At 39.4% G+C, this 12,760-nt stretch overlaps 1 protein-coding gene across 2 annotated transcripts in view; it reads left to right on the top strand.

Annotated features, from left to right (window-relative positions):
• Positions 1-2,045, top strand: part of LOC121736553 (zinc finger protein 62 homolog) — a 33,314-nt gene extending 31,269 nt beyond the window's left edge. For both annotated transcript variants that reach the window (XM_042127833.1, XM_042127832.1), the window contains exon 10: positions 1,637-2,045. In XM_042127833.1, the coding sequence (XP_041983767.1) occupies positions 1,637-2,008 (372 nt within the window). In that variant the 3' untranslated portion in view covers positions 2,009-2,045. The remainder of the gene's footprint in view (positions 1-1,636) is intronic.
• The last annotated feature ends 10,715 nt before the right edge of the window (positions 2,046-12,760 follow it).

Here is a 12,760-nt window from a genome sequence, read left to right as displayed (position 1 = left end):
TTTAATAGTACATTGTTTTGGAATGGTCTAACATTGGGCAAAGTAAACTTTATACATTTTGTTTTACTAGAATTTAAAAGTAAGTTATTAACATTAAACCAATGTACTATTTTTGAGAGAGCAGTGTTAACCTCGTCGTAGTTCGACTGTTGTCGCTTCACTTTAACAATTTAAAGTGAAGTTTCATCAGCGAAAAGCACTATGTCATTATTATTATCCTTAACTAGATAAGGTAAGTCATTTATATAGTTATGCTACGAATAATAAAAACTAAGGAAGAGTAACTCCATAAAAAAGTGCACCAAAAGGCTACAAAATGTGACCCGAATATATGCATATATTTTATGCATGTGTTCGGTACACAATTTCGTGTATATATACTCGAGTGACATTTAACCAGGTTGACATGACAATTATTGTCACACTCATTTTACAATTTCTTTACATAGGTTTGTTTACTTACTTTTTACGTAGCTTTTTACAATATTTTTAAGTTACCATGGGCAGTGTTATGCAAGATGTAACAATTTAATGATAAACGAAATTTTAGGGTCTGGCTGACATTATACTAAATGCGTTATAAGATGATATGGCTATTCTCATATTCCTTGCTACGGATTTTTTTTCAAACAAAACAAAAAAACATAATGTAATAATTTAATAAATTACGTTCAATCGACAAAAACAAATAAGTATTTCCTTTAATATTTAAAATGTAAATTAACAAAAAAAAAAAAAAAAACTGCTGTTATTAAAATGTTATATTAATTGTGAGTTATAAGTACAAAATTTACGTAAGTTTTTAAAATTCAATTCTGTAATAATTTAGCACATAGATTTTTGTAATCTGAAAACGTCTTCTCTAGTTGCTCGGACAGTTTTAGATTCGCTCGAGTCGTACAAGGTTTGTTTATAATTATTATTACATGTAAGTATATTATTATTATCGATGTCTTAAGGATCAGAGGAAAATGTTTGATTTTAAAATAATAATTACATATGTGCTCGTTTCTTCGTGATAGTAGATGTGCTTGGTGTATACTGCATAATAATATTCGCTTTTGACAATTATTGTCAACGGCTTTGTTTCATAACTATGACAATGACAATAACCGCGCAGGATGTCGTCCGGCGCGCAATATTATGATACGTTACCTGGGATACGACCTTGGCGAAAATCGGAATTGTCATATTTTAGTGTACGAAAAGGACCCAAATTTAAAACAGTTGAAGTGTGGGAGTTACGTGTTCTTAGTTTTTATTATTCGTACTTCGTAGTATACTCATAACAGGAACATATATTCTGTGGTATAGATGAGAAAAAACAATGGGCCTGATATAGATCCCTGTGGGACACCTAATTCTATTTTGGTTCCATTGGACCTTTTACTATTTACCTCAACCCTTTGAGTCCCATTTTTAAAGTAAGAAGTCAAAAGGCTGAATGCAGAGTCCTTAATTCCATCATTATTATTTTCAAAGGCTTCTGCACTGGTCCATAAGTTATATCGTGTCAAAAAGACATACTATGATAGACTTATCGTGACAAATGACAACCGTCACGATAATTGATTGGCAAATGGAATATCTCTAACCCTAAGTAGGAGACGTCTCATATTCACCGTTACTTGTGTAGTGCGCTGCGCTGCTCCGGGAGCACATGGCGTGGCACGAGGACGTGAAGCGGCACCGGTGCGACGTTTGCGACAAGACGTTTAGCACCAAGTACCAACTGGGGAAGCACAGACTGAAGCACGGGTCGCAGCCGCTGCCGACGTACCCCTGTCCGCACTGCGAGCGCACCTTCTCGTCCCCTGCCAACCGCGCCCGCCACGTGAAGACGGTGCACGAGCGCTCGGTACGATTCGAGTGTAAGATCTGTGACAAGGAGTTCACGACGATGGAGAGCATGCGCAATCACATCGACCACGTGCATCACAAGAAGCCGTGGCCCAAGCGCGTGCGCGCGCCCCGCTCGCGCTCGCGTCCGTCCACGGACCGAGAGTGATCTTTTTAACCGACTTCCAAAAACGAGGAGGTTATATGTTCGGCTGTGGATATTTTTTTATTTTTTTTATTTTTGTATGTTCAACGATTACACCGCCATTTGTGAGCTGATTTTCGAAATTTTTGTTTTAAAAATACAAATATCTTTATTGCAGATTACTCTGTGGTACATTGGTTAGTATAACATACATTAATTTTTTTTAGGGTTAGTTAAAAAGAACAAAACGTAACTTAAAATAAATAAATAATTAGAACTATGAGCGGATGTATCCTGAAGGTCTGCTCTCGAATTCGTGCATTATCCGCACATAGTTCTTCAATATAGGTGCATGCGGATCATCTGCCACAATCTTGTTGTCACTTGTCTTCTGTTGTCACTTCCCCTTACGCGATTTATTAGAGATGCAGCTTTCTTGCGCATGAGTGCCCGGAAGCCATCCGTTCTTGCTTGTGCAAACATCTCGGACGCACTACAAAATCGGGGAAGTTTCAGCATCATCCTGAAGATATTGTTATATTGGATGCGAAGGGTGATTAGAGATGCTTTGGTATAGCTGATCCACAGGCCGCATACAGATCCTGACAAAACGCTTTAAAGAGTGTGATCTTCACTTCATCCGTACAACGTGCGAACCTGCGGGCCAGCATATTACCTCGCACCGCCGAAGCCTTCCGCTCCCGTTCAATATCTAGATCATATTTAAGGTCGTCGGTAAGTATATGGCCGAGATATCTAAAATTGAATACTCTGTTCAGCTCCTTTCCGCCGAGGCATATAGGAGGTATGGATTCGGGATACTTCCCGAGGGCCTTAAAGATCATAATTTCACTTTTGTTGACGATATTCGTCAGGCCATGCGAATCAGCGTATCTCTCGCACATTTTCAGCATCTCTCGAATTCCTCTCGCAGTGGGACTCAGCAATACCATGTCGTCCGCGTAGCGTAATGTTGTTAACGCTAACACCACCAACCTTGCATCCGACACGCATATTGCTGAGCTCCACTATGAGATCATTCACGTACATATTGAATAGCTTAGGAGACGATGAACCACCCTGTCTCACACCGGAATTCAACTTGTACGCCCTAGAGAGTCTACACTGCTACTTACCTTGGCAGCATTTGCTACGGGGCCCCCATGTGGGCCGACAGAGCAACTATCGGCACGCGCGCTCGTCGCAAGTTGCTACAAAGCCAACGTCTTGCTCTTATATTCTTGTGCAAAGCTTACAGAACCACAAGCACCGAAGCCTTGCCCGTGCTAGCCGGAGTTTTACCCGTTGACTTTGAGCGTCGTGCGACAATGTACTATCATAATAAAAACATTGACAACCCGTTTTTTTAAGCGCTCGGGATAAAATTAAAGTTGCAAGATTGTTTGAACCTTTAGAAAACTCTTTGCAAAGTCTAATCTCCGAATGGCAGACGCAATGGGACTGTTCCACCAAAGCGCGACATCTTTATAATTTTTTCCCTAATATTCGTGAACGGCTATCCAAACATTGGATGGATATTGATCACTGCGTTTCTCAATTCCTGACCGGTCAAGGAAATTTTAAGGTCAAACTCTACGGATTTAATCTAGTAGCATCACCCATGTGCGAGTGCTCGACCGAAGGCAAAATCTTTGAACAAACAGCTCATCATGTTCTCTGGGAGTGCAGTCTCTGGCAGGACGAAAGAACTACAATTCTAAACATCCTACTCTGTACATCTGGTATCGCATACTACGGTAATCTCGTGGACAGCGCTAGGAACTTCCGTGCCTTCAAGCGTTTTTGTCACAATTACTACTGGCAACAGTCTAACACAATAAATTAATTTAGCTCTAGCGTAGTAGTCGCTATTATTATTAACGTTTATTCCCGTGGTGCTTCCCCCTTCCAGTTCTTTGACTTTCGGTCACTGCAAGTTTGTGTTGTCTCCCGCTTTATATGGGGAGGGAATCTAGAATTCTTCCTACTCCTCCTATTTTCTTCTGATTAATTTCGTTGCGGGTCCCAATACAGCTTTAGCATGTCCCTCGGGCTCCCTGAGATCATATCAAAGGGTTTTCGTGGTTGCATACCGCTATCGATCCTGGCGACACAGGAGATACAGCGCTGGGAATGTGTGGTGGGCCACAGCCCGAATAAAAAAAAAATGACACCAAAATTGAACATAACAAATTCAACCTTAACTCCAGAGCGTAAGGCACACAAGCGTGCGCTGCGTGTGCGACAAGTCGAGCGAGTCGTTTATAACATTGCATTAGTACTAGATGACGCCCGCAACTCCGTTTCGCCAAAATTAGTTTATCGCGCGGGAACCGTACATTTTTTCCGGGATAAAAAGTATCCTATCACCTATGTCCTTTCCCGGGTTTCAAAGTATCTCCATACCAAATTTCAGCAAAATCGGTTCAGCGGTTTGGGCGTGAAGAGGTATAGACAGACAGACAGACACATTTTCGCATTTATAATATTAGTATGAAAGTAAGTATGGATTATACTAATGTTATGAATTCACTAATGTATTAAATTAAATATTTGTATTATACTAATATTATAAATGCGAAAGTATCTTTGTCTGTCTGTCTCGCTTTTACGCCACTGAACTGATTGTAATGAAATTTTGTACACAGATAGTCTAAACTCTAAAGCCTGAGAAAGGACATAGGTTACTTTTTAACAGGAAAAAGAGGTTGTAAGGGGGTGAAATGAGTAAATTTATTAAAATTAAGTTGGATCCAAAAATTCATAACAGATGGCGCTAAGAGTCATCTACATCGCGCTATCGCTTGCCCTTAAGTGTTTCTATATGAGGTGGTACCATCTCAAGTTATATTTTCGATTATTTAGATTGTTTTACACCTATCAATAATAAATTATAGTTTATGGGTAAGGTTTAAAATTTGGCAAATCAAATCAAATCAAAATATTTTTTATTCAGAGTAATTTTTTTACAAAAACATTTCCGAACGTCGATACTAAGGTGCCTACCACCGGTTCGGGAACTAACCCGGTGAGAAGAACCGGCGTAAGAAAGTCGCACGGGGTCATCTTTTACTAAAAAGATAGAAAATTACAATTTAAAACATATAATATACTGCACCAAGGCTTTAAATGAATATGTCAAGGGGCGCTGCTGGTAAAGGAGAACTGTCGATTGATGTTTTTGTATGAAAACAGCGTTAGTTCCTTTTCTCGCCACGTTCAAAGCCTTGTCGAACTGTAACAATATTATGACTTAGATATATTTACAACAGGAATTATAAAGAATATTCAAGTAGCCTGTAAGAACCACCCTATTCCCAAGGTGTGTTGTCGTCGATGAAATCATTGATTTTATAATAAGCTTTAGTACACAAACATTCTTTTACTACTTTTTTAAATTTATTGATAGAGAGATTTTGAACGTTTTCTGGGATTCTATTGTACAGGCGTATACACTGGCGGCTGGCCTTTAAATTTATGATTTTTTCTTTAATTAAACTTAACTAGGCATAATTAAACTTATGATTTTTGATCTTGAATAACTCCGAAAGTATTGTTTTATTCAAGCAACTCTATACTTATTAGTTATCACTAATTTAATTCCTGGGGTTATTTTTATTTAAAAAAAATCGCCCCCCGAGAAGGGTTGGCATCCACCCCCAGGGCAAAAACGCAAGTTTACACTATGTCACTATTTAACCGACTTCCAAAAAACTAGGAGGTTATATATTCGGCTGTGGATATATTTTTTTTGTATGTTCAACGATTGCTCCGCCGTTTGTGAACCGATTTTCGAAATTTTTGTTTTGTTGTAAGTATTAGGTTTCACTCCAATTTGGTACCATGTTCACAAAGTGGTGACCAGATGATGGGATCCATGAGTAATCGAGGGAACTTCTCGAAATTTATATGGGAACATATTATGGTGATTTTGGTTTTATAAGAAGCATCCTAAGCATATGCTACCAAAACGCAAGATTTTGCACCGAGGTATACTAAGGTTCCGAAGATACTAAGAGAACTCCGGATTCCTTATAGATACAAGTTTGGGGGATTAGACGCTGTTTTAACAACTGAAAGCATATGCTACTATGTAAATTAGATTTGTAAGAGTCTCTATAGTCACTCATTACTAAGTCCCCGGATTGCTCTAGTAAAACCAACAGATGATATTAAACTTGGCCTTTATTTATCCCAAAACTAATACCCGTTCATCCAGACAAGGCCTCACGCAGTGACTGCCCGTCGTCTCTCGCATACATCGCCTCCCAGACACAAAACTGCTGACACTCGCACATTCACAAATACATGGTCCCTACACTACACCCCCCAAATTTTTACAAAAGACACAATACAAAAATAAAAATTTAAACACAATGACATTTAAAACAGTAATACAGCCACAATACAATATCATAACAGTAATACAACCATATTACAATATAGTAACATTGTACATGATTTAATGTTACAATATCATATTCTATTTATCTTCATACCAAGAATAATATCAATATGTAAACCATAAGCACTAAACACTGTTCACTATCTTGAAGCTGTATCATTTTACTAGCCATAACATCCTGCAGGTGGGCGGTAACTAGGACCCGCACCTGCGGCGGGGCGGGCGGCACGGGGCGGAGGTATTGCCACCCGCCGCGTATCTTGCAAACATTTTTGTCACCCAATTTTTAATACGATAACGACCGTAAATCATCAATACCAAAAATACCATCAATCCCATTACTACACATAGTATTGTGGTAGTAAAATTTTGTCTGCTCAATTCTGCCTGAACGGAGACGTTTTGAGCAACTACGACTTCCTCTTTACTATATCCTTTTCCCATGTTGAATATTATTTTATTTAATACGTAACGAGTACTTCGCCCGAGCTTACGAATTGTATTAATTAGAACGCACATAAAATATTATTTTTCAGTGAACGATGTTTATTGCGAAAACGCTTTTCCAGCAGTAACATAATCGCTAAGCATTCCATAGCAATATAAGGGCACATATACACTACATTATTTTCCACTAATAATATTTTATACTTTTTTATACAAATATATTACCAGCGATTAATGTTTATCATTTAATAGGCTTTACTCTTTATTTAACAATCGAAACGTACAGGTAATTTTACAACACAACCACTTCTAGTAATTTTCTTCGTATTACATTTTACATTTTCTGTAATTTCAACTGGCTTATTAACGTTTCTATCGCGAATAAAATTACTACAGTCCTCGGTCTGCTCATTATTATCGGAGTCGTTCAAATTAAACGCCGGTCTATCTATCTATCGACACAACGAGTGTCCTATTCGGTAATTATATAATATAATTTAAATACCTTTCCTTGTCTGCCGATGACCTTATATGGTCAATCATATGGCGGAGTTAAAGGCCGACGAACGGCGTCATTTCTCAGAAATACGTAATCACACTTGTCTAAATCCTTATGAACTAAAATAGTACGCTTTGTTTTTCCGAAAGGGTCTAAGCTACTGGTCTGGTTAAGACCATGGTAGTTTAATCGTGGCTATAACTAGTCTGTTGCTAGTTGGTTTGGAGATAAACAATAAGGGGGCCTGGCCCCCTCCCCTAAAGTCACACGTGTGACATTCTAATCGGGCAATATTGGGGAGAGCTACGAAAATAAGCTGTTTTTATCTGACGTGGGGACACGGGTCCCCCCTGCTCTTAAGGGGTCCGCCCCCTTACTCACTCTCAGACGAGTGAGGCTGCTCGCGCGCGGTAGCATAAACTAGCTGCGTACGAGTTATCGCGGTAGATGAGCTCAAGATATTAATGTTATTGCTTAAAAGAGGGCCGTCCCTCTCCCCTTCCGAGTCCGGTTGGGGTGACATACGCGTGTATGTTCTAATGTCAAAGTAATTGGTAGAGCTCTCTACGACAATGTCGCGGTCGCGGTCATGATTTAGGTGTGTTCCTATGCTATCCGCATGCGAACTCAAACCCGGGATCGAGCTCGGCACCGGATTTCGGTCGGTCTGTCTGTTTGTTTGTCGTTCGGGTCGTGTTGAGTCCTCTGGGAAGGCGCCGGCGTCGTCCCCGGTGCAGTACTAACCACGCGGGTGAGTGTGATTTGTGTTTACGTAACTGTACACAGTACGTTACGTACTCTGTGGTGGGGTCTACAGGGTCGGCTAAGATATGCTTAGGCCGTCTGAAGGGGTATCGGAATGATGCGTCATGTTTGTAGTCCATAGCCTTACGAATGAGCGGATTGGGATGTTCTTTGCCTTTCTCAAAGAATCTCTCTGAGAGTTCTTTGATATAGACTTTGATAGTGATAAGCTCGCAGTCTCTAAGCAAGTCGATGTTTCGCATGTAAGCTGTTGCCATGCGCAAAAAACGGTTTTGTACTCGTTGCAATTGGTTCATCTGATTGTCACTTATGTGTGCGAAAGAGACGCACGCATAAGTGAGTATCGTTCTTATACATGTTTTGTATAAGGTGAGCTTATGTCTTAAGGACATTTTCCTTCTCGCGTTGAGTAAAGGATATAATTTGTATAATACAAATTTCGCTTTACGTACGGTATTCGATATATGGTTCGTGAATGACATCGACTTGTTTTTGTATTTGACAGCCGTGACTTCGGGAATTAATTTTCCGTGTAGACTAATAGGTTGCATTTTCTTACGTTTTAGTCCGTTAAATAATATAGCGTGACTTTCAAGTTACGTGTTTAGTTCAATTCTCCATTTAGCGAACCATTTACCGAGTTCGGTAACTGCTTCTTGGAGTTTTTTGGACACGAAAGCTATTTGGCGATGAGCAAAGAAAAGGGCCGTGTCGTCCGCGAATAGCGCTTTTTGTACTCGAAGGTGGGTGGGCAAATCGGACGTGTAGAGATTGTAGAGAGTCGGGGAAATAGTACGCGAATTTCGTGACAGTTGCGGTACCGTGCGTTTAACGGTGGTGGGTGTCCTAAAGTAAGCACTGTGTTCAAATCGCTCTTCAATTTTGTGAGAAAGTGGTTACAAATCGTCACCGTAAATAATAAAACTACTATAAATACTTAAACCAATCTCCGAAGAACCGAAGACACTAATTGGTTGCAGCTGAAACACATATTTGAGGTCATTTTTGGACCAAAAAGGTACCGAATTCCAGTTACAATCTTGAGGTCAACACTCACACATAGAAATTGTTATGAAAATTAGCCAATCACCGAGTAATTAACGAATTTTTACTAATTATTCGTTGCCAAAATTTGTAAAAACAGCTGTCACTCTTTGTTTACACCGCACGCGCATGCTGTCAACTGAGGATACTGGAACTGATAAGTGACAGATGACAGTAGTGACAAGAATACGACAACCATAGACAAGTTTGCCGTCGTGTTGCCAGCTGGATTTTTTCCTTCTTCTTTTCCAAAGCTGCAGCAAGAATATTTTTTTTGTGAAGCTCGTTCGCTACTGACTCGCGATTTCACTTCTAACTGGCTATGTCAGGAATGCCGTTGTAGGATTCCTAAAGGAGATAACATTGAAACCCACAGCGCCAGACGTCTCGTAATCCGCACCTCAGCGAGTCTTCTATGGGTACCCCCGGTGCTTTCGCATCGCCAGTGAGTTCGGAGAACATTACAACTTTTCGTGGATCCCGTCGAGTACAAGCTCAGGTGGATAGCGTTCCCAATGACATGATACGCGAAATTATTAGAGAAGAACTAACCAACATTTTAGAACAAAGGTTGCCATATATGATTTCTCGTATTTTTGAACCTATCAATAATAAGTTTATGCAGACGGTAAATTCACTAAATCTGAAAATTGAAAATCTCGAGAAAAGATTAGAGCCATGCTTGCTATTAAATGCTCCATCTTCAGGTTCAAAAGCCTCAACGTACCTTTCAGTAACTGCCACGAAGAACCAGTCGTCTGATAGCACGAAACCTGGAAAGAAAATCCAACTCGATTCCGGTGATCGTGTCACTGCATCTCGTGTAAAAACTGCTACGTACAAAGGTGCGCGGCCCGTACCTGCTGCCAATACAACATCTGGGCGTAAAACTGGATCGACTGCTTCTTGCGTAAATCAGTCTGAGCCAGGAAGTTTATCTGGCCAAGCTAAAGTAGTTAGAAAGGATGTTACAAACTCCTATGACACTTCCTCTCAACCTCTAACAACTGAACAACCCAATAAATCTTTGGTTTGGAGAGTACCGAATTTACCGAAGTTCGGCACAAGCGGTCTCGGTCATCATTGAACTCCGTGCTGCGAGGAACTGCTGCAACAGAAGCATCTGGTCTACGAGCTAGTGAAAAGTGGCAGTATTTACACTTATTCTACGTCCAAAAAGGTACATCTGAAGCTGAAATACGCGCACATCTTGATAATATCCTGGATGAAAAAGATGCATGCACAGTAGAAGTTCTCAACTCTTGAGGTAACTATGCGTCTTTTAAACTAGGTGTACCATCGAGATTGACCGTCAAGATAATGGCTCCTGAAAATTGGACTGAAAACATCTGCATCAAGCCATGATGTAAAAAAAATGATGGAGTTAAGAGATAGAAGTTTTGCAAAAAGGAAGGCAACTAAAAATATCGTCCACAAAAAAGCTTATAAAGACTTAAAATCTTTAGTTATTTCAGCCATACACTGTGAAAAGCGTGCTTATTTTAATAAAAATATTGACAGTAATATTAACAAACCAAAAGTCTTGTGGAAAAATATTAAAAATAATTTAAACTTATCTAAAACTAATGACAATTTTTTACCTAACTCGTGCAATGATCCTAATACTCTTAATCAACACTTTCTTAATATTCCTGGACAACCCTTAGAATGCTCTTCTCTACAATCATACTTTGAGTCTCATTCGGCTACTAGTAAATCCAAATTTTGTTTTGCTCCTGTAACTGAAAATGAAGTTTTAAAAATTATTCAAAGTATCAAGTCCAATGCCACTGGTACAGATAACATTTCCTTGCAGATGCTAAACTTAACACTTCCTAATACCTTGAAAACTATCACCTACATTGTGAATAAGTCCTTGCAATCTTCTACGTTTCCATCGAGCTGGAAAATAGCTCTAATCAAACCTATCCCTAAAAGTCCCAATTCTTCCTCACCCCAAGATCTTCGCCCAATTAGCATTTTGCCCTGCCTATCAAAAATAGTAGAAAAGGCTGTGTACAAGCAGGTCATGAACTATCTTGAGACTAACCAAATATTACCGAAGTATCAGTCTGGTTTTCGACCTAAGCACAGCACTGTCACAGCTTTTTTGAACGTTCTGGACAATATCATTACTGCTCAAGACCACGGCATGGGCACAATCTTAGTCTTGCTAGACTACTCCAGGGCGTTTGAAACAATTAGTTTACCTCTTCTCCTATCTAAGCTGTCTTACTATGGTTTCGAGCCCTCAGTGATCGATTGGTTCCGCAGCTACCTGACTAATAGATCGCAAAAGGTAGAAATAACTGACAGCAATGGTAGCAAGGTATATTCAGAATGTCGTGATGTTCCAAGAGGAGTTCCACAGGGATCGATCCTAGGCCCATTACTTTTCATACTTTTTAGTGCCGATCTATCCAAAAACATAGCTCACTGTAGGTACCACATGTATGTGACACTCAAATCTACATCAGTTTTTTTCCAAAGGACATGCTTGAAGCCCTAAAAAAACTAAATGATGACCTTCAACTTATTGCAGAATGGTCGAATTCTAGTGGGCTAGTCTTAAATCCAATAAAATCTAAGTTCATAGTTCTGGGCTCCAAAAAACAGGTTGCTGACATCTTGGCTAAACATCCAACTATTATGGTCTCTGGACAACAGATCGAGCAGGTAAGTACAGCACGTAATTTAGGAGTGGTAATTGACTCGCACCTTAAATTTGAGCAACACATGTTAGAGGTTACTAGGGGCTGTTTTTACCGACTTAAAATGCTGTACAAATACCGGCCTTACCTGTCTGAGGAGCTCAGAATTAGGCTATGCGAAACATTGGTACTGTCGAAGCTGAACTATGCAGACACTGTAATAGGTAACAATCTGTTAGCCAGAACAGAGAAACTTGTCCAAAGAGTCCAGAATGCGTGTGTGCGTTTTTGCTTCACTGTTCCTCCTCGTGCCCATGTTACACCTTTTATTAATAATGCTAACCTCTACCTGTAAGTTTGTTCAATATGTTCCAAAGTTCTTTAGGATTGTGTCTGTTCTCGTATGTCTCTTTGTTAATTTTCTCGTTTTTAAATTTTAATATTAGTTTATTTGCGTAATTCCGAGCTTTATTGTATTTTAATTTAATTATTTTATTATTTGTGTCCTTTAACCATTCGTGAAATAATTTGTCTCTAAATTTATAAGCTTTGATTATTTTGCCATTTATCCAGTTATTGATAGACCTCTTAGGATTTTGCCGTAAATTTATTTTAGTTTCAGATTTTTTATAGCATAAATATATTTATATATTAGATTACGGTCGTTTATGTTAGTAACATTTTGCCAATTTATACTTTCTAGTGACTTTTTTAACAATTCCTTATTGAATATAGTAAAACATTTCAGAGCAGCCTGTATATTAATGTTTTGTTGCATTCTACTCGTGCAGGCGATAGCGATTGCTCGATGGTCGGCCAGTGCAGTTCCTAACACCGCAGTGAATAGATCTTGAGTACGGGATCTTGCAAATACGTGATCGGTACAAGTTTTAGTTATACTGTTTATGTTTATAGTGGAGGCGACGCGTGTGTATTGCGATATCCCGCACTCAACACCATAACTG

Source organism: Aricia agestis, chromosome 19, assembly GCF_905147365.1.
Source record: "Aricia agestis chromosome 19, ilAriAges1.1, whole genome shotgun sequence".
NCBI classification, from domain to species: domain Eukaryota; kingdom Metazoa; phylum Arthropoda; class Insecta; order Lepidoptera; family Lycaenidae; genus Aricia; species Aricia agestis.
This window is presented reverse-complemented; position numbering and strand designations above follow the sequence as displayed.